The 22,659-nt window shown below is 41.8% G+C and overlaps 3 protein-coding genes across 3 annotated transcripts; all 3 read left to right on the forward strand.

The window, feature by feature from the left end:
* The first annotated feature begins 1,058 nt into the window (after positions 1-1,058).
* LOC139017890 (olfactory receptor 4C16-like) lies at positions 1,059-1,988 on the forward strand. The gene has a single exon (XM_070426503.1). The coding sequence runs from the start codon at positions 1,059-1,061 to the stop codon at positions 1,986-1,988; it is 930 nt and encodes a 309-aa protein (XP_070282604.1).
* Positions 1,989-9,061: 7,073 nt separating this feature from the next.
* On the forward strand, positions 9,062-9,988 carry LOC139017891 (olfactory receptor 4P4-like). The gene has a single exon (XM_070426504.1). The coding sequence runs from the start codon at positions 9,062-9,064 to the stop codon at positions 9,986-9,988; it is 927 nt and encodes a 308-aa protein (XP_070282605.1).
* An 8,697-nt stretch (positions 9,989-18,685) lies between these two features.
* LOC139017892 (olfactory receptor 4P4-like) lies at positions 18,686-19,612 on the forward strand. Its single transcript, XM_070426505.1, has one exon. It carries the CDS (start codon positions 18,686-18,688, stop codon positions 19,610-19,612), a length of 927 nt encoding a protein of 308 aa, XP_070282606.1.
* The last annotated feature ends 3,047 nt before the right edge of the window (positions 19,613-22,659 follow it).

Here is a 22,659-nt window from a genome sequence, read left to right on the forward strand (position 1 = left end):
CTAAAGTTGGATAAACTTGCTTGGAAAGTTCAGGTAAGTTATTAGAAGATGTTCTATTTTGCTAGTGTGGTTGTGCCTCCAGATCATTGTTACCCATTTTTGTTACAAGTTCCTTTCAGAACCCAAGATGAAAGGTGTTAACGCACCTCTGGAAATAGTGAATGTGGTCATCCACAAAGACAAGCCCTGAAATAAACATCAGTGTCGGGAAGATAGGAACAGGGTCAAAGCTCTCCCTGCATTCTTTCAAGGCCAAGGATTCTTGTAAAACACATCAGATGCTTAAGGTAATCCTTTCTCTGGGTGTCCAAATCCCCAAGTCTTACTTGGCTGTGTGGGCTTTTCTTCTCCAGGGTGTGGAGCTGACTTACTAACTTATTTAAAGTTGATCTCAGGTTTTTTAAAAAAATTTATAAGTTGGGAGCATGTTTATCTGTCTACTATACATAATAGGTAGGAGGAGGCCACATTAGATTAATGATGTGAATGTGTTTTCTAATTAGAATAGTACTAAAATAATCAGATATGATATTTTAAGAGGTAATAGAGAAAGTTCAATGTAAAGACACTCTAAGCACCTACATGGCACAAGGCATTGGGTTTGGCATGACGGAGAATATAATCCAGAGAATATGTAGTTTCCAAAGATTCTTATTCCAAAAAGGAAGCTAACTGAATTTCAGCAGAGTATGTAATAATATAAGAAAAGCTGCAAAGCGAGCCTTTAGAGAACTGGAGAGAGAATTTCATTTTTCACAAAATGATCACCAAAGGCTGCCACAGGAGAGTTGTATTTAAAGGGTACTATACGAAGGTACAAAATTCACAAGCTTACTTGAGACTCATAGGACCCTATAAAGTAGTCATTACAAATTCAGGCTCAAAGAGTTGAGATGACATAGTAAGAAACCACAGCTACAATGTCCATGATGAGGAATATTTATTTTTCTTAAGATATTTCATAAAATCACATATTATGTCATGAATTAACTCCTTTATCATTATTATTTTTGCAGATAAAATATCTTACACTCACCCTTGTCCTCTTTCAAGAAATCATGCAGCTGAATAATAATGTGACTGAGTTCATTCTGCTTGGATTGACCCAGGATCCTGTTAGGAAGAAAATAGTGTTTGCCACTTTCTTGCTTTTTTATTTGGGGACGTTGCTGGGGAACTTTCTGATTATTACTACCATCAAGACCAGTCGGACACTTGAAAGTCCAATGTACTTCTTCCTTTTCCATCTGTCCTTATCTGATACCTGCTTCTCTACCTCCGTAGCCCCTAGAATGATTGTGGACGCCCTTTTGAAGAACACTACTATCTCTTTCAATGAGTGCATAGTCCAAGTCTTTTCATTCCATTTCTTTGGCTGCCTGGAAATCTTCATCCTGATCCTCATGGCTCTTGACCGCTATGTGGCTATCTGTAAGCCCCTGCACTACATGACCATCATGAGTCAACGGGTCTGTGGCGTGTTGGTGGCTGTGGCCTGGGTGGGGTCCTGTGTGCATTCTTTAGCTCAGGTTTTTCTGGCCTTGAGTTTACCTTTCTGTGGCCCCAATGTAATTGATCACTATTTTTGTGACTTGCAGCCCTTGTTGCAACTTGCTTGTGCAGACACCTATGTGATCAATCTTCTCTTGGTGTCCAACAGTGGGACCATTTGTACAGTGAGTTTTGTCATGTTGATGTTCTCCTATGTGGTCATCTTGCGTTCTCTGAGAAACCACAGTGCTGAAGGGAGGAGAAAAGCCCTCTCCACCTGCGTCTCCCACATCATCGTGGTCATCTTGTTCTTTGGTCCCTGCATTTTTATATATACCCGCCCTGCGACCACTTACCCCCTGGACAAGATGATAGCTGTGTTTTATACACTTGGAACACCTTTGCTCAACCCTTTGATATATACACTGAGGAATGCAGAGGTGAAAAATGCCATGAGAAAGTTCTGGAGCAAGAAGCTCGTCTCAGATGACAAATGATGACTGGAATTTCAAATTTTTCTTCATAGTTTGGGCTGATCTAGAAGAAGCCTACAGAGAATATTATCTTCTTATTGTGGAGTTAATATAATGCTAACTTGGGGCATTAGAATTAATTTCTTCAGGAAGAAAGGCAATGTGCACACATATACTGGGTGGTGTCAAGTCAGTTATATTTATTTATATATTTTTAATTTTTATTTATTGATTTAGAGAGAGAGAGTAAAAGAGAGAGAGAGAAACTGATTTGTTGTTCCATTTATTTATGCATTCATCAGCCAATTTATTTTTAAAATAAATATTTTTATTGATTTGAGAGGAAGGGAGAGGGAGAAAAACATAGAAACATCAATGATGAGAGAACCATTGATCGGCTGCCTCCTGCATGCCCCACACTGGGGGTCAAGCCCAAAACCTAGGCATGTGCCCTGAACAAGAATTGAACTGTGAGGCTCAACCCCTGAGCCATGCTGGCAGGGCCATTGGTTGATTCTTTTATGTACCCTGACTGAGTATCAAACCCACAACCTTACAGTATGGGGATGACCTCTACCCAACTGAGCTATCCAGTTAGGACTCCAGTCAATTTTAAGTAGAAGAAGATCCAGCCCAGGAACAAACAGCCATCACTGTTCCCTGCCTCTCTTGCCTGCCTACTGTCACTGTGATTTTGACCTGGTGTTTTCCCTGCCCTGCTTCATGTTGGCTTGTAGTGTTCTGTTTATACTTACACATTATGTACTTATGTCCATCGTTTAGCAGGCTCTCCTTCCTAGTGTCTCATTTATTAGACACTGTGTTCTGAATGTCTGAGCATAGACCTTCAACTTGCTTGTTCTTCCTGACTCAGAAGAAAGCATCATATTAAAATAATAGTAGGATCTTCATGTTTTAAGGGACTATATATATATATATATATATATATATATATATATATATAATCTAGTTAACCTCCCTTTAGTTCTTGGGAGAATATTTTAAATTTTTCTCATGTTTACCTAGATCCTTTTGGTACAGTGACAGAACATGGTGAGAAAGTTCACATTTTGAAGGAGTTTTGTTTTTTTCAAGCTTTTAGCTATTGAGGTTGCACTCATTATTCTTTTTCTAAAAACTACTTTTTTTTTCCCTCCAAAAATGATCCCTTTGAATTTTTGGGAAGTACTAAGTTTTCTCTTAATCATACCAATTATGGTAACTTGTTTATAACATTGAGTTATTATGATTGTCACATAGTGGCCCAAATTAAGGTAGATATATTTATGTGGTTTAGAAGTAAAGGAGACAGTAGTTGATGGTAGAGAATTTTAAAATAATAACAAATTAAAGACAAAAAATGTTATAATCAGAGGAAGAATTTTAGGGTAAAGCAGAATAGTTACATCACAGGTATGAATTATTTTTAGTGAGTTTTAATATAATCCAGAAAAGACAGTAACTTCAGAGAGACTGAGATATTTGGATGAAAAATATATTAATGCAATAGAGATGGATAACACCTTTTGTCACCATCTGTCAATATCATAGTCTCTAATTACATGATCACTAAGAATCTTTCTGATTTCAATATTTTCTTATTTGCATTTTTATCTACATAGAAAAGTCAACATGAGTATTTGTTTTAAATTTGGAACTTCCGTTTCTATTTATAAATTACTAAATTATATTAAGATTACTAAATCTGTATTAAATTTTGTCATACCAGGAACTTTAGAACTTCTTTAGGATGAAAAAAAGATGATAATGTCTCTGTGTAAGAATGGAAACCTGTGAAAATGGAAAGTGGGGTCATTTAGGTACTGGGAGTGCGATGGGATAACTTGGGGTACGAAATACGGTTATAGGAAAGACAACATAATGAGGAAAGGCTTTGTGGAAATAGGGACATTTAAGTCTGACCTTAAGCATGTTAAGAAAAAGCTGAGCACCGTCAACATCTATACTAATAAAAGGGTGATATTCTTATTAGACCAGATAGAATGGATGTCTTCCAGATGTCCTTCCTGACAAAGCCAGGGGCGTGGCTGGCCTGCAAATCACCCGTGGCCCTTTGCCCAGGCTGACCCTGTCCCACATTGGGGACCCCCCGCCCCGATCTGGGGCCCCCTTCAGGGCAGGCCAGCCAGCCCCCACCCATGCACCAGGCCTCTATCCTATATAATAAAAGGGTAATATGCAAATTGACCCTAATGGCAGAATGACCCAAACAACCACTGGACCAGTCACTATGAGGAGCACTGACCACGTCTTGGTCCCTTCCCCTGTCTATCAGGCACTGATCACCCAATGGCGAATGGGGAACCAGGGGGTGGGTGGTGGTGGGTGCAGGGCCTGCTGCAGGGCAACTGTGGAAGATGGCCCTGATCACAGGCCAGGCCTAGGGACCGTACCTCCACATAAATTTTGTGTGCCAAGTCTCTTCTACACTAATAAAAGGGAAAAATGCAAATTGGCCATACCTCTGCTATGCCCACAAGCCAATCAGGGCGAGTATGCAAATTAACCCAACAAAGATGGCAGCGGCCACAGAGCTGGAGGCATGGGTTGCCCCTGGCGAAGGAGGAAGCCAAGCTTCCTGCCCACACTGGCTGCTGATCAAGGATGGGCTGGGGCCTGTGTCACAGGGGACCTGGGGAGGCGGGTGGGCAGCACCAGACACCACCCACTGGGTCCAGGCCTCGATTGGGGACCCAGGGAGGCGGGTTGGGCAGCGTCAGACGCCGCTGCCAGATGCTGCCCACGGGTTAATTTGCATACACAGGCACAGAGCTAAGACTGACGACAACTGAAGACTGAAGAGGCCTGGCTTCTCTGCTGCAGCTGGACCAAAGGCCTGGGTCCCAGGTGCCAGAGGAAAACCAGTGCTGGCAGCCAAGGGAAGGAAGACGTATTGCACGAATCTTTGTGCAGTGGGCCTCTAATTAATAAATATTAGCCTTGGACATGGGAGCAAAAGGAGGCTCTTAAGAAATATAATCAGTGTATTCGGGTTTATCCCTGCATAGAAAGTAATAAAGCTACTTTTAAGACCATTTGGTCACTGACCATAAAACTTACATCTAATACTTAACATCACATATTTGAAGCAATTTAAAAGGATTTCTTTGACAGCACACTTGAAAAGTGGAAGCAAGAGCAAATTAAAATCACCAGTTTTTTTCCACTGGTCTTGTCCAAGAATCACCACGGGGATTGCCTGTGAGATGGCACCTAGGTCCTCTCACGCCCTTAAATACTCCTGACTGCAGCTTCCCCAGGTGCCTCCAAGCCCCGTGCACTGAGGGAGCTGGGCCTTGCTGCTCATTACTGTGTTGGAGGGAAAAAAGATGAGAGCTTTGTGCGTTTCCCCGGCAGTTTGTGATGTAATGCTCATTCCTTTTATGTGTATACAGAAAGTTAATTTTCAAAATATATTTATTTTAAATATAATTTGAAAGCTGGATACAAAGCATGAGACTTTTTTTCATTGCCTTTCTACCCTAAGAGATCTATTTGATTTAGAATAGATTTTTTTTTGGTCTTTTGGCATGAGTTCAAGAAGACAAGGATTTCCCTTCAGATATTGATTGGAATGAACTGATACTCAATATGTGAGTTCCTATTTTTTCTTTTCCTTTTCCATCTTTTTTTTTCTTCCTTTTATGCTTTTGAATGCCTGAGTCTAAGTAAAGTTAGTTCTTTGAGTAGCTATGGAATAATCAATCCTTATCTGCTTCTTTTTTTTAGGAAATTATATTTTCCATAAATATGTGTTCTAAAAATGTATCTCCTTGGTAACTATTTCTTTTATAACTTTTATGGGCTTCTAATTCATGTCAAAATTGGCATTTTAATAGTTTACAAAATGATTTTAAGAGGTCTGTTTTAACAGGAAATGAACAAGGGGAATGCTCTCTTGAAATCTGGCTTGAAACTTGGGATTGTTAGATGCTAGGACAGGAGGCTATGAGAAATAGTGGTGTTTTGTACTCTAGTTGAGATAGAAAAGCAATGATACAAAACTATAAAAGTTTGAAAAAATGATCAAATAATTGACAAAGACAGCAATAATAAAAAGAATTAATACTGTAAAACATGGAAAACTAATTGATGACTTTGATAAATTAATGGATAAATAATTTAGTATATCACTTGATTTTAAAACATTAGTTCTTTGCAGCTGGAAGAATCCATGAATACTAATATTCCTATTTCCTGGAGAGGAAACAGATATCCATGTATCTATAAAATAGCACTGAGGTCATCTGTTCTTCAAGGGTGATGAGGGCACTATAATTTTCAGTTCTTTCCTGTGACTAAATCTGTTTTCACACTCAAAATAGATCTCAGTGATTTGTATCATGGTTGATGTGTCATATGGAGCCAAAACTTAAATTTCTGTCTACTTTTCCATAATAAGAACATATCACATCTTATTTCTGTTCTATTATCAGGTATTTAGATCACTTCTATCTTCCAAATTTAAATGAGTCTTCAACAAACACACTTCTGAATGCTTTGTGGATAGTTTTGCTCAGTTGCTCATAAAGTTTTATATGACCAGACTTAAAATTGTACTTTTATGAAGTTGATAAGTGAGAATAGTATTTCATTACTGTTTAGTTTGCATTTCCCTGAATATTTTTATATATGTTTTGGCCAGTTGGAATTTCCTTTCTGTATATTGCTTAGTCAAAGTTTTTGCTGTTTTAGAAAAATGGGTTACTTAGCTATATATTATTGATTTACAGGATTCATAAGTACCCCCATTTTGCCACTCTTAAAAATTTTGATTCAAATGGAATTTGTCACAGAAATTTTAGACGTATTATATATATTTTACAAATTTGCCTTTTGTGCTTTGCTTAAAGAAATGTTCCTACTTAAGATATAAACCCATTCTAAATTTTTCTTAAATATGTTTCTTATTTTACTTGGTACATTTGCATCTTTAGCCATATAGAACATAATTTTTTGTGCCTTTGAGGAATATATTTTTTCCTCTAGGAGGAGATTCAAAGTCCTAACATCGGTACTAATAAGTCCATTATTTCACATCAGTTTGAAATCCCAACTTAAACATGGAATGAATTCCAGTATATTTATGTGTTTATTTATTGACTGGCTTTAAGTCCACTGTTGTGTCTTTATCAACAACACTTTCGTTGCCATAGCTTGATAACATATTTCTGTTCTGAGGAGGAATGTCTACCTTCTTCTGTCTTCCCTTAAAAAGTTAGCTTACCTAATCTGAATATGAAGTGTTTCTGAACTTTGGATTCACCTTTACAAATTTTACAAAAAATTTTGTCAGAATTTTTTCTTTTAATTATTGACTGTATTAGTTAATTTGGAAAGAATTGACATCTTTTTATATTGCTATTCCTTAACCATAAACCTGGTATATCTTTTTATGATTGCAATCCTTTTATATATTTAAATATAATTCTATATTCAAGTAAGGGGTTCTATTTTTCAGGCTACAATAGGTAACGCACAGTTAAAAAGAACTTTTAATTGTTTATTTTAAACAAATTGTACTACAGCTCAGGACAATTGCAATTGGAGTTATGTGATAGTTCCAGAGATTTTGCAAGAAGTTAGATCACAGGGTATTACTTGGGGTTGATGGATGGAATTCAAATTAAAAAAATCCATGAACTCCCTAAAATCCTATTAAAATTATCTTTTCATGCCAAATGTTCATTTTTCTAAAACAATTTCATAGGAATTCAGATGAAGTAAAAGACATTGTTCAATTAACATTATAACCCTTCGTAAACAGGCTAATCAATGTGTAGGATTTAATTTTTTGTAAAACTGAGCTTTGAGTTTAGCAATTTTGTGATATATTTCAGATCAGGTTGCAGAGAGTTAAGTAAGAGATGGTGTATAATATTTTGCACCAAAGAAACACTTCCTTGTAACTAAAATATTCCAAGGACTTGGGCCAATGAGTGTGCAGTAAGCCTGGTAAGGAAAAAAAGTGGTTCAATTCAAGGAGCTGCAAGGTGGTGAAATGGATGGAGTGAAAAAGGATTTCTGGATGCAGTTTGCTCCTTCAAGAGTGTGTCCTAAAGGCAAGCACCAGAAAGGGTGACTGAAGGACAAAAAAGGTGAGAACTCCTGGGTTAGACTGGAAAGTGAACTGGGAAATAAGGTCAGTTTCAGGAAGCAGTAAATGCATTAAAAGTCCCTACAATGCAGCAACACTCCCCCCCAAAGACCTGCTTGTTGCTCTTTTTCTCCCTCCACTTAAAAAATATGTTCATGAAAAGGTTCTTTTTAGAAAAACTTTTCTTGAATTTTTTGGGTTGACATTGGTTAATAAAGTTATATAGGCTTCAGATATACAATTCTACATATGTGTCATCTGTATATTGTATTGTGTGTTCACCACCCAAAGCCAAATCTCCTATGCCCATTTATGGTCCTTTCACCTTCTTCTACCTCCTTCCACCCCACGTTCCCTCTGGCAATCACCACACTGTTGTCTGTGTCTATGAGGTTTTTCTTTTGCTTTGCTTAAGGCCTTTACCTCGGATAATGTATAAAGGTTCTATGAGCACTTTCTGAAATTGTCACCCAGATGTCCAATATTTAAAATTATGAGCTCACTGAAGTCTAAGGACAATACTGAACTTTCAGGATTTAGCACAGGTTTAGTCATTGGAAAGGACTGAGAATTATAGTGATGTCACAGCTCTTGAAGAACAGATTTGAAAATCACTCTTAAGTTATAATACTAAAATTGGATCTCAAAAATTTTCAGAAAAAAGACTTTACATCTTTTAGGTATTCATTGTGTTCATGGTACATGTGGGACGTGGGACTTATCATAATTGCAATTAATTGATTATTTGTTTTTTATTGTTACCTGCTGTTTGTCCTAATGAACTTCAGTGTACTTGTAGATAGAGATCATATTTTGTACACTGCTTAACCTTAGCACCAATTATAGTGATTGCATCATAATAAATGATCAATGCATATTTCTTGACTAGATCAGTGACTTTTAAGTCAATAATTTCAGATAGTTGAGTGTTTTAGGTATATTAACTTCCTCCCTCTATCTGGTCAAACCCACAGAAGCCATGGGACAGGACAACATCACAGAATTTATCCTCCTGGGACTATTTAGTGGTGAGGATGCAAAGGTTGCCTGCTTTGTGCTCTTCTCACTGTGCTATATTGCTGTTCTCTCGGGAAACCTGCTCATTCTTGTCACCATCAGGGGCAGCTGCCTCAGTGAAAAGCCCATGTACTTTTTCCTCAGCTACCTGTCCTTCATGGATGTCTGCTTCACCTCCACGGTGGCCCCCAAACTGATCACAGACTTACTGGCCCAGCAGAAGACCATCTCCTACAACAGCTGCATGGCCCAGATGTTTTATGCACATTTTTTTGGTGGCACGGAGATCTTCATCTTGGTGGCCATGGCATATGACCGCTATGTAGCCATCTGCAGACCCCTTTACTACATGGTCATCATGAGCAGAAAGGCGTGCTATGTCCTTGTGATGACCTCTGTCATTGGGGGATTTATCCACTCCATCCTGCATGTATTGATTATTGTCCAACTTCCCTTCTGTGGCCCCAATCAGATAGACCACTATTTCTGTGATGTATTCCCCCTGCTGAAGCTGGCCTGCACCGACACGAGCCTGTTGATTATTTCGATAATAACCACCACTGGGGTGCTGTCCATTCTGACCTTTGTTGCCTTGGTAATTTCTTACATCATCATCCTGTCCACCCTGAGGACACGCTCCTCCGAGGGCTGCCGCAAAGCCCTCTCCACCTGTGGCTCACACATCACTGTCGTGTTCATGTTCTTCTTGCCCCTCATCTTCACCTATGTCCCCACAGCCAATTCTGTCAATAACGACAAGGTCTTTGCCTTGTTTTACACCATAATCGCCCCCATGTTTAACCCTCTCATCTACACGCTGAGAAACACGGACATGAAGAATGCCATGAGGAAAGTGTGGTGCCGAGACAAATTATTGGAAAGTAAATGAAGCCTGTGGTGTGTGAGCCCATTGCAGGCCTCCTTGTATGTACAGAATTGTTAATGTCAGCAAATACAGCAGGTGCCCAGAGCTGGCATGCTGCCTTCAAAAGTCTCAGGCTTAAAGAGACAAGTCCCTGAGCCACTTTCCTTCTCTTCCTTCACCTTTATAAGCCTGAATTCAACGGAGTGGATCAGGCAATCTCCAGGTCCCCTGAAGCTCTGACATTCTGGAATTTATGTCGGGCATTTGGAATATTCTGCCCATCATAATCTCAGACATAGTGAGCATGACAGCACTTTTATCAGGGAAAATTGTAAAGACTGTATGGTTTGGTAATTGTGCCCTGCTTCCAGAAACAGATATCTTGACTGCGACACCTTTCACAGATAGATGGAGGTCCTAAACACTTTCTTTTTTGAGTTTCCATTGCAATAAAAATACTTTCACATGTTGCTGAATATTTAACTCCTTGCATTAACAAATCACACTTCTAAAATGGTGCAATGCAATGTAATTATACTGTTTGCACTATACTTACAGAAGTAATTGTAATTAGCTTTTTGTAGCCTATCAGTGGTGTGTTCCTGTAATTGGGAATTTCAAGTGGGATGATGACCATCTTTTTTCAATCCCACAATGTAATTCTTTGACTGTATTTATGACTTCATTTTAAAATTCTCCATGAGTGTACAAATTGATGCTCTTTATTAATGAGTAACATGGAAAATATTCCATCCTATGTAAGGCCTTGAGCTTAAGAGGGCACAATGCTAAAGGGATGAATATTCATGGGTGTATTTTGTTAATCCTCAGGGCTCCTTATGAAAATAGAATATGCTGAAGTTTTCTAAAACAATGCAAATCTGTCCCCTTTCCACTCAGGCAGGCTCTGATACTAGGAAGCAATAAAGAAGATTGAACTCAGAAGCAGGTATAGCAAACTGAAAACAGGAGTAGGCCAACATCATTTTTGGTACATTGATGTGGTTCCTTAATTTATGCAAGACTCCTCCAGTTTTGTGAATTGGAATGAACTTCTGACTTTACCTAAGGTTGTCCATTAGCGCAATGTACACCTGAGGAACTGGGCCTAGAGGGTGGGGGCACCAAGATTTCAAATATGAGAGACACAGACCTTATATATTCTCATGCTCATCCTCTTCACCCCCACAGTCCCCACTAAGAAATTGTATTGTGTATACCTTCGTGTATTATTGTCCTCTGTGCAACAGGAATCCAAGTTTTCATGTGAGGATGGCTTTTGCAGAGGTTATCCATAGGTTGATGAAGATTTTAACAATAGTTTCTCTCTTCCAAAAGAATCCTGACATGTGTACTGCCTGAAAAATTAGGGAGCTTAGAGCCAAAGAGATGAAAGAAAAATAATGATGTATATTCAGAAGGAAATAAATACAAAAGTAGATCAAGTCAGGGTTTAATTTTGATGTTGACCTTATGGCAAATACCTCCTGTTGGAATTATTCAATTCATAAAGGTGAAGATGAGCAGAAAAGTCTATAGCTGTATGGGCAGGTGTCTTATTCTGATGCTTATTTTAATAAGCCTGTTATTGATGTGTATGTAGGCCACATTCTATGGTAATCCTATGTGATAATAGACAAACATTGTAATTGATCGTACCTTTGCTACGATCCCATTGGCTAACCAGCGCCATATGCAAATTTACCGCCAACCAAGATGGCAGATAATTTGCATACTGCAGGCGGGGCGGGACAGTGCAGCCACCAGCGCGAGTGCCGCCATCCAGGCCCTGGTGTGCGACCCCAGAAGCCGCCTGCCTGCCACCCGTTGGGCCGCAGACTGGGCCCAGAAGCCCCAGAAGCCGCCCAAAGCCAGTGATGGGGGGGGGGTGGAGGGAGATGGGGGTCCCCTGCCCAGGCCTGACGCCTGGGCCAGATGCATCAGGCCTGGGTGGGGGGTGGAGCCGGTGATCGGGGGAGATGGGGGACCCCTGCCCAGGCTTGACAACTCTGGTGGAGGCGTCAGGCCTGGGCAAGGGGCTGATCCTGCGATCGGAGGGTGATGGGGTTTGACCCCTCTGGCCGAGGCATAAGGCCTTGGCGAAGGCGGAGCCAGTGATCGGGGGGCGATGGGGTCCCCTGCCCAGTCCTGAAGCCTGGGCTAAAGGTATCAGGCCTTGGTAGGGGGCAGAGCCATCAATCGGAGCAGTTTGGGGGCATCCCCTGCCCAGGCCTGATGCCTGGGCCAGAGGTATCAGGCCTGGGAGGGGGGCAGAGCCAGTGATTGTGGGGAGATGGGAGTCCCCTGCCCAGGCCTGAAGCCTGTGCCAGAGGCGTCGGACTTGTGTGGGGGGCAGAGCCGGCAATCAGAGGGGTTTGGGGGTCCCCTGCTCAGGCCTGATTCCTCTGGCCAAGGTGTCAGGCCTGGGCAAGGGGCCGATCAGGTGATTGGAGAGTCATGGGGGTTTACCCCTCTGGTCAAGTTGTCAAGCCTGGGCAGGGGGCCTATCTGGCGATCGGAGGGAGATGGGGGTCCCCTGCCCAGACCTGACACCTATGGCTGACGCATCAGGCCTGGGTGAGGGCGGAGCCGGCCATGGGAGGTAGATGGGCAAGGGGCCGGTCAGGTGATTGGTGGGTGATGGGGGTTGACGCCTCTGGCCGAGGCGTCAGGCCTGGGCGAGGGCAGAGCCAGTGATCGAGTGGATATGGGGGTCCCCTTCCCAGGCCTGAAGCCTGGTCCAGAGGCGTCAGGCCTGGGCCGGGAGTGCCAAGCTGGCGATTGGCGTGAACTACAGAGGAAACACCTTCTCTTTCCGCTCATTGGCTAAGCTCCCTGTATGCCACTGGTAATATTCTTAGTAACTTGGGTAATAAGAATCCAAATAGGTGATCTAGGGTTTTTTACCACACTCCTGGAGAAAAAAAGGAAGATCCGCTGCTGGAGGGTTAACACATTGTTTGTGGGTAGTTTTTATCACGCGCCAACAGGTGGCGCGGGCCATTTTTGCTAATTTTTTGCACAAATGGCAACGTTCAGTAAAATTACGATAACTTTAGATTACGTATTTATACGTTACCCGCATTCTACCACTAGTCTATAAAAAACGTATTAATATGTGTCCCGCGCTCTACCACCAGTCAACGTAAAACATATAAGTAAAACATATAAATACGTTTCCTGCATACAATGTGTTAAGAAATGTCATATCCTGTACTAGCTGGTTTTGCTCAGTAGATAATACCTCGGTCTGCCCACTATTGGGCCTGGGTTCAATTCTGACTAAGGGCATGTACCTAGGTTGCAGGCTCCTCCCTGGCCTGGGACCAGGTCAGGGCTCATGCAGGAGGCAACCAATCAAAGTGTTCCTCTCACTTTGATGTTTCTCTCTGTCTTTCCCTTTCTCTTCCACATTTTCTAAAAATCAATGGAAACATATCCTCAGGTGAGGATAAAAAAAGAAAGAAAAAAAGAAATGTCATATCCTATGAAAGACACATCTTGAAAATGCCTAAAGAAGTTGTCATTTTTTCATGGTAAAGGGACTGGAGTCCGTGTTGATGAAAACACCTTGGTGACTGCGGTGACTGGCAGTGGCTGCAACAGTGGGGTGATGGGGCTGGTTCCTTCCCCTGATCAGCCCGGTTGCCTCCCACAAAGGGAGGCCAGACTGTGGCCCAGGCCCGCTCCCAAAGGGGAGCAGGGATCAGGGAGTAGGACATCCCCTGAGGGCTCCCATATGTGATAGGGGGCAAGCTGGGCTGAGGGATCCCCCCTCCAGTGCACAAATTTTTGTGCACTGGGCCTCTAATCCTATATAATAAAAGGATAATATGCAAATTGACCCTAATGGCAGAATGACCAGTACAACCACTGGACCAGTCACTATGAGGTGCACTGACCACCTCTTGGTCCCTCCCCCCATCCATCAGGCACTGATTACCTAATGGTGAATGGGGAACCAGGGGGTGGGTGGGGGGACATGGCCCGCTGCGGGCAGCTGTGGAAGATGGCCCTGATCACAGGCCAGACCAAGGGACCGTACCTGCACATGAATTTTGTGAGCTGGGCCTCTTCTACACTAATAAAAGGGAAACATGCAAATGACAGTACCTCCGTTATGCCCACCAGCCAATCAGGGCAAGTAGGCAAATTAACCCAACAAAGGTGGCAGCAGCCACAGAGCTGGAGGCTTGGGTTGCCCCGGTGACGGAGGAAGCCAAGCATCCTGCCCGAGCTGGCCGCTGCTCAAGGAGGAACTGGAGCCTTGGTCACTGGAGACCTGGGGAGGTGGGGTGGGCAGCGCCAGACACAGCCAGTGGGGTGCAGGCCCCAATCGGGAACCCGGGGAAGCGGGGCAGGCAGCGTCAGACGCCGCCGCCAGACCCTGCCAGCGGGTTAATTTGCATATGCAAGCGCAGAGTGAAGACTGAAGACGACTGAAGACTGAAGAGACTTGGCTTCTATGCTCCAGCTGGACCAAAGGCCTGGGTCCCAGGTGCCAGAGGAAAACCAGTGCTGGCAGCCAAGGGATGGAAGACCTGTTGCTCGAATCTTCGTGCAACGGGCCTCTAGTTAATAAATATTAGCCTTGGACATGGAAGCAAAAGGAGGCTCTTAAGAAATATAATCGGTGTATTAGGGTATATTTCTGCATAGAAAGTAATGAAGCTACTTTTAAGACCATTTGGTCACTGACCATAAAGCTTACATCTAATACTTAACATCACATATTTGAAGCAATTTAAAAGGATTTCTTTGACAGCACACTTGAAAAGTCGAAGCAAGAGCAAATTAAAATCACCAGTTTTTTTCACTGGTCTTGTCCAAGAATCACCACGGGGATTGCCTGTGAGATGGCACCCAGGTCCTCTCATGCCCTTAAATACTCCTGACTGCAGCTTCCCCAGGTGCCTCCAAGCCCCGTGCACTGAGGGAGCTGGGCCTTGCTGCTCATTACTGTGTTGGAGGGAAAAAAGATGAGAGCTTTGTGCGTTTCCCCGGCAGTTTGTGATGTAATGCTCATTCCTTTTATGTGTATACAGAAAGTTAATTTTCAAGATATATTTATTTTAAATATAATTTGAAAGCTGGATACAAAGCATGAGACTTTTTTTCATTGCCTTTCTACCCTAAGAGATCTATTTGATTTAGAATAGATTTTTTTTTGGTCTTTTGGCATGAGTTCAAGAAGACAAGGATTTTACTTCAGATATTGATTGGAATGAACTGATACTCAATATGTGAGTTCTTATTTTTTCTTTTCCTTTTCCATCTTTTTTTTCTTCCTTTTATGCTTTTGAATGCCTGAGTCTAAGTAAAGTTAGTTCTTTGAGAAGCTATGGAATAATCAATCCTTATCTGCTTCTTTTTTTTAGGAAATTATATTTTCCATAAATATGTGTTCTAAAAATGTATCTCCTTGGTAACTATTTCTTTTATAACTTTTATGGGCTTCTAATTCATGTCAAAATTGGCATTTTAATAGTTTACAAAATGATTTTAAGAGGTCTGTTTTAACAGGAAATGAACAAGGGGAATGCTCTCTTGAAATCTGGCTTGAAACTTGGGATTGTTAGATGCTAGGACAGGAGGCTATGAGAAATAGTGGTGTTTTGTACTCTAGTTGAGATAGAAAAGCAATGATACAAAACTATAAAAGTTTGAAAAAATGACAAAGACAGCAATAATAAAAAGAATTAATACTGTAAAACATGGAAAACTAATTGATGACTTTGATAAATTAATGGATAAATAATTTAGTATATCACTTGATTTTAAAACATTAGTTCTTTGCAGCTGGAAGAATCCATGAAAACTAATATTCCTATTTCCTGGAGAGGAAATAGATATCTATGTATCTATAAAATAGCACTGAGGTCATCTGTTCTTCAAGGGTGATGAGGGCACTATAATTTTCAGTTCTTTCCTGTGACTAAATCTGTTTTCATACTCAAAATAGATCTTATTGATTTGTATCATGGTTGATGTGTCATATGGAGCCAAAATTTAAATTTCTGTCTACTTTTCCATAAGAAGAACATATCACATCTTATTTCTGTTCTATTGTCAGGTATTTAGATCACTTCTGTCTTCCAAATTTAAATGAGTCTTCAACAAACACACTTCTGAATGCTTTGTGGATAGTTTTGCTCAGTTGCTCATAAAGTTTGATATGAACAGACTTAAAATTGTACTTTTATGAAGTTGATAAGTGGGAATAGTATTTCATTACTTCTTAGTTTGCATTTCCCTGAATATTTTTATATATGCTTTGGCCAGTTGGAGTTTCCTTTCTGTATATTGCTTAGTCAAAGTTTTTGCTGTTTTAGAAAAATGGGTTACTTAGTTATATATTATTGATTTACAGGATTCATAAATACCCCCATTTTGCCACTTTTAAAAATTTTGATTCAGATGTAATTTGTCACAGAAATTTTAGACGTATTATATATATATATTTTTTTTACAAATTTGCCTTTTGTGCTTTGCTTAAAGAAATGTTCCTACTTAAGATATAAACCCATTCTAAATTTTTCTTAAATATGTTTCTTATTTTACTTGGTACATTTGCATCTTTAGCCATATAGAACATAATTTTTTGTGCCTTTGAGGAATATATTTTTTCCTCTAGAAGGAGATTCAAAGTCCTAACATCAGTTACCAATAAGTCCATTATTTCACATCAGTTTGAAATCCCAACTTAAACATGGAATGAATTCCAGTATATTTATGTGTTGATTTATTGACTGCCTTTAAGTCCACTGTTGTGTCTTTATTAACAACTCTATTGTTGCCATAGCTTGATAACATATTTCTGTTCTGAGGAGGAATGCCTACCTTCTTCTGTCTTCCTTTAAAAGGTTAGCTTAGCTATTCTGAATATGAAGTGTTTCTGAATTTTGGAACCTACTTTTCAAATTTTACAAAAAATGTTGTCAGAATTTTTGTTTTAATTATTGACTGTATTGGTTAATTTGGGAAGAATTGACATCTTTTTATATTGCTATTCCTTAACCATAAACCTGGTATATCTTTTTATGATTGCAATCCTTTTATATATTTAAATATAATTCTATATTCAAGTAAGGGGTTCTATTTTTCAGGCTACAATAGGTAACGCACAGTTAAAAAGAACTTTTAATTGTTTATTTTAAACAAATTGTACTACAGCTCAGGACAATTGCAATTGGAGTTTTGTGATAGTTCCAGAGATTTTGCAAGAATTTAGATCACAGGGAATTGCTTGGGGTTGATGGATGGAATTCAAACAAAAAATCCATGAACTCCCTAAAATCCTATTAAAATTATCTTTTCATGCCAAATGTTCATTTTTCTAAAACAATTTCATAGGAATTCAGATGAAGTAAAAGACATTTTTCAATTAACATTATAACCCTTCGTAAACAGGCTAATCAATGTGTAGGATTTAATTTTTTGTAAAACTGAGCTTTGAGTTTAGCAATTTTGTGATATATTTCAGATCAGGTTGCAGAGAGGAAGTAAGAGATGATGTATAATATTTTGCACCAAAGAAACACTTCCTTGTAACTAAAATATTCCAAGGACTTGGGCCAATGAGTGTGCAGTAAGCCTGGTAAGGAAAAAAAGTGGTTCAATTCAAGGAGCTGCAAGGTGGTGAAATGGATGGAGTGAAAAAGGATTTCTGGATGCAGTTTGCTCCTTCAAGAGTGTGTCCTAAAAGCAAGCAGCAGAAAGGGTGACTGAAGGACAAAAAAGGTGAGAACTCCTGGGTTAGACTGGAAAGTGAACTGGGAAATTAGGTCAGTTTCAGGAAGCGGTAAATGCATTAAAAGTCCCTACAATGCAGCAACACTCCCCCCCAAAGACCTGCTTGTTGCTCTTTTTCTCCCCCCACTTAAAAAATATGTTCATGAAAAGGTTCTTTTTAGAAAAACTTTTCTTGAATTTTTTGGGTTGACATTGGTTAATAAAGTTCTATAGGCTTCAGATGTACAATTCTACATATGTGTCATCTGTATATTGTATTGTGTGTTCACCACCGAAAGCCAAATCTCCTTCTATCCCCATTTAACATCCCTTCACCCTCTTCTCCCTCCTTCCACCCCACGTTCCCTCTGGTAATCCCCACACTGTTGTCTGTGTCTATGAGGTTTTTCTTTTGCTTTGCTTAAGGCCTTTACCTCGGAAAATGTATAAAGGTTCTATGAGCACTTTCTGAAATTGTCACCCAGATGTCTAATATTTAAAATTATGAGCTCACTGAAGTCTAAGGACAATACTGAACTTTCAGGATTTAGCACAGGTTTAGTCATTGGAAAGGACTGAGAATTATAGTGATGTCACAGCTCTTGAAGAACAAATTTGAAAATCACTCTTAAGTTATAATACTAAAATTGGATCTCAAAAATTTTCAGAAAAAAGACTTTACATCTTTTAGGTATTCATTGTGTTCATGGTACATGTGGGACGTGGGACTTATCATAATTGCAATTAGTTGATTATTTGTTTTTTATTGTTACCTGCTGTTTGTCCTAATGAACTTCAGTGTACTTGTAGATAGAGATCATATTTTGTACACTGCTTAACCTTAGCACCAATTATAGTGATTGCATCATAATAAATGATCAATGCACATTTCTTGACTAGATCAGTGACTTTTAAGTCAATAATTTCAGAAAGTTGAGTGTTTCAGGTATATTAACTTCCTCCCTTTATCTGGTCAAACCCACAGAAGCCATGGGACAGGACAACATCACAGAGTTTGTCCTCCTGGGACTATTTAGTGGTGAGGATGCAAAGGTTGCCTGCTTTGTGCTCTTCTCACTCTGCTATACTACTGTTCTCTCAGGAAACCTGCTCATTCTTGTCACCATCAGGGGCAGCTGCCTCAGTGAAAAGCCCATGTACTTTTTCCTCAGCTACCTGTCCTTCATGGATGTCTGCTTCACCTCCACGGTGGCCCCCAAACTGATCACAGACTTACTGGCCCAGCGGAGTACTATCTCCTACAACAGCTGCATGGCCCAGTTGTTTTATGCACATTTTTTTGGTGGCACGGAGATCTTCATCTTGGTGGCCATGGCATATGACCGCTACGTAGCCATCTGCAGACCCCTTTACTACATGGTCATCATGAGCAGAAAGGCGTGCTATGTCCTTGTGATGGCCTCTGTCATTGGGGGATTTATCCATTCCATCCTGCATGTATTGATTATTGTCCAACTTCCCTTCTGTGGCCCCAATCAGATAGACCACTATTTCTGTGATGTATTCCCCCTGCTGAAGCTGGCCTGCACCGACACAAGCCTGATGATTATTGCGATCATTTCCACCACCGGGGTGCTGTGCATTCTGACCTTTTTTGCCTTGGTAATTTCTTACATCATCATCCTGTCCACCCTGAGGACACGCTCCTCCGAGGGCTGCCGCAAAGCCCTCTCCACCTGCGGCTCGCACATCACTGTCGTGTTCATGTTCTTCTTGCCTGTCATCTTCACCTATGTCCCCACAGCCGATTCTGTCAGTAACGACAAGGTCTTTGCCTTGTTTTACACCATGTTCGCCCCCATGTTTAACCCTCTCATCTACACGTTGAGAAACACGGACATGAAGAATGCCATGAGGAAAGTGTGGTGCCGAGACAAATTATTGGAAAGTAAATGAAGCCTGTGGTGTGTGAGCCCATTGCAGGCCTCCTTGTATGTATAGAATTGTTAATGTCAGCAAATACAGCAGTTGCCCAGAGCTGGCATGCTGCCTTCAAAGGTCTCAGGCTTAAAGAGACAAGTCCCTGAGCCACTTTCCTTCTCTTCCTTCACCTTTATAAGCCTGAATTCAACGGAGTGGATCAGGCAATCTCCAGGTCCCCTGAAGCTCTGACATTCTGGAATTTATGTCGGGCATTTGGGATATTCTGCCCATCATAATCTCAGAGATAGTGAGCATGACAGCACTTTTATCAGGGAAAATTGTAAAGACTGTATGGTTTGGTAATTGTGCCCTGCTTCCAGAAACAGATATCTTGACTGCGACACCTTTCACAGATAGATGGAGGTCCTAAACACTTTCTTTTTTGAGTTTCCATTGCAATAAAAATGCTTTCATATGTTGCTTAATATTTAACTCCTTGCATTAACAAATCACACTTCTAAAATGGTGCAATGCAATGTAATTATACTGTTTGCACTATACTTACAGAAGTAATTGTAATTAGCTCTTTGTAGCCTACCAGTGGTGTGTTCCTGTAATTGGGAATTTCAAGTGGGATGATGACCATCTTTTTTCAATCCCACAATGTAATTCTTTGACTGTATTTATGACTTCATTTTAAAATTCTCCATGAGTGTACAAATTGATGCTCTTTATAAATGAGCAACATGGAAAATGTTCCATCCTGTGTAAGGCCTTGAGCTTAAGAGGGCACAATGCTAAAGGGACGAATATTCCTGGGTGCATTTTGTTAATCCTCAGGGCTCCTTATGCAAATGGCATATGCTGAAGTTTTCTAAAACAATGCAAATCTGTCCCCTTTCCACTCAGGCAGGCTCTGATACTAGGAAGCAATAAAGAAGATTGAACAAAGAAGCAGGTATAGCAAACTGAAAACAGGAGTAGGCCAACATCATTTTTGGTACATTGATGTGGTTCCTTAATTTATGCAAGAATCCTCCAGCTTTGTGAATTGGAATGAACTTCTGACTTTATCTAGGGTTGTCCATTAGCGCAATGTACACCTGAGGAACTGGGCCTAGAGGGTGGGGGCACCAAGATTTCAAATATGAGAGACACAGACCTTATATATCCTCATGCTCATCCTCTTCACCCCCACAGTCCCCACTAAGAAATTGTATTGTGTATACTTCATGTATTATTGTCCTCTGTGCATCAGGAATCCAAGTGTTCAGGTGAGGATGGCATTTGCAGAGGTTATCCATAGGTTGATGAAGGTTTTGACAATAGTTTCTCTCTTCCAAAAATATCCTCACATGTGTACTGCCTGAAAAAGTAAGGAGCTTAGAGCCAAAGAGGTGAAAGAAAAATAATGATGTATACTGAGAAGGAAATAAAGACAAAAGTAGAACAAGTCAGGGTTTAATTTTGATGTTGACCTTATGGCAAATACCTCCTGTTGGAATTATTCAATTCATAAAGGTGAAGATGAGCAGAAAAGTCTATAGCTGTATGGGCAGGTGTCTTATTCTGATGCTTATTTTAATAAGCCCATTATTGATGTGTATGTAGGCCACATTCTATGGTAATCCTATGTGAAAATAGACAAACATGGTAATTGACCGTACCTTTGCTAAACCTCCCATTGGCTAACCAGCACGACATGCAAATTAACTGCCAACAAATATGGCGGCTAATGTGCATACTGCAGGCAGGGCGGGACAGTGCAGCTGCCAGTGCGAGAGCTGCCATCCAGGCCCCCGTGTGTGACCCCCGAAGCTGCCTGCCTGCTTGCCACCCGTTGTGCTGCAGGCTGGCCCCAGAAGCCCCAGAAGCCGTCCAAAAGCCAGTGATCGGGGTCCCCTGCCCATGCCTGACACCTCCGTTGGAGGCATCAGGCCTGGGCAAGGGGCCTATCCGGTGATTGGAGGGTGATGGGGGTCGACGCCTCTGGCCAAGGTATCAGGCCTGGGCGAGTGTGGATCTGGTGATCGGGGGGGTCTCGGGGTCCCCTGCCCAGGCCTGACGCCTCTGGCCAATGCATCAGGCCTGGGCGAGGGCGAAGCTGGCCATGGGAGGGAGATCGGTGTCCCCTGCCCAGGCCAGATACCTCTGGCGGAGAAGTCAGGCTGGGGCAAGGGGCTGATCTGGTGATCGGTGGTTGATTGGGGTCGACACCTCTGGTGAGGTGTCAGGCCTGGGTGAGGTCAGAGCCGGTCATGGGAGGGAGATGAGGGTCCCTCCCCAGGCCTGATACCTCTGGCGGAGGTGTCAGGCCGGGGCAAGGGGCCGATCAGGTGATCGGAGGGTGATGGGGGTCTACGTCTCTGGTCTAGGCGTCAGGCCTGGGTGAGGGCAGATTGGGCGGATATGGGGTCCCTTTCCCAGGCCTGAAGCCGGGTCCAGAGGCGTCAGTCTTGGGCGGCGGACAGAGCCGGTGATTGGGGGAAGATGGAGGTCCCTGCCCAGGCCTGAAGCCTGGTCCAGAGGCGTCAGGCTTGTGCGGGGAGTGGTTCTGGCAATCGGAGGGGTCTGGGGGTCCCCTGCCCAGGCCTGGTACCTCTGGCCGAGGCATCAGGCCTGGGCAAGGGCAGAGCCAGTGATCGGGGGGAGATGGGGGTCCCCTTTCCAGGCTTGATGCCTGGGCCAGAGGCGTCAGGCCTGGGCCGGGGAGGCCAAGCTGGCGAATGGTGTGAACTACAGAGTAAACACCTTCTCTGACCGCTCATTGGCTAAGCTCCCTGTATGCCACTGGTAATATTCTTAGTAACTTGGGTAATGAGAATCCAAAAAGGTGATCTAGGGTTTCTCATCACACTCCTGGTGAAAAGAAAGAAGGTCCGCTGCTGGAGGGCTAAGAAATGTCATATCCTGTCGTCGCCAGTTTGGCTCAGCTGATAATGCCTTTGTCTGTCGATGGCAGGGTCTGGGTTCAATTCTGACCAAGAGCATGTACCTAGGTTGCAGGCTCCTCCCTGGCCGGAGTCCAGGTCAGGGCTCATGCAGGAGGCAACCAATCAAAGTGTTCCTCTCACTTTGAT

This window comes from Myotis yumanensis, unplaced genomic scaffold, assembly GCF_028538775.1.
Source record: "Myotis yumanensis isolate MYYU_CA2020_CCGP unplaced genomic scaffold, mMyoYum1.0.hap1 SCAF_10, whole genome shotgun sequence".
Lineage (NCBI taxonomy): Eukaryota > Metazoa > Chordata > Mammalia > Chiroptera > Vespertilionidae > Myotis > Myotis yumanensis.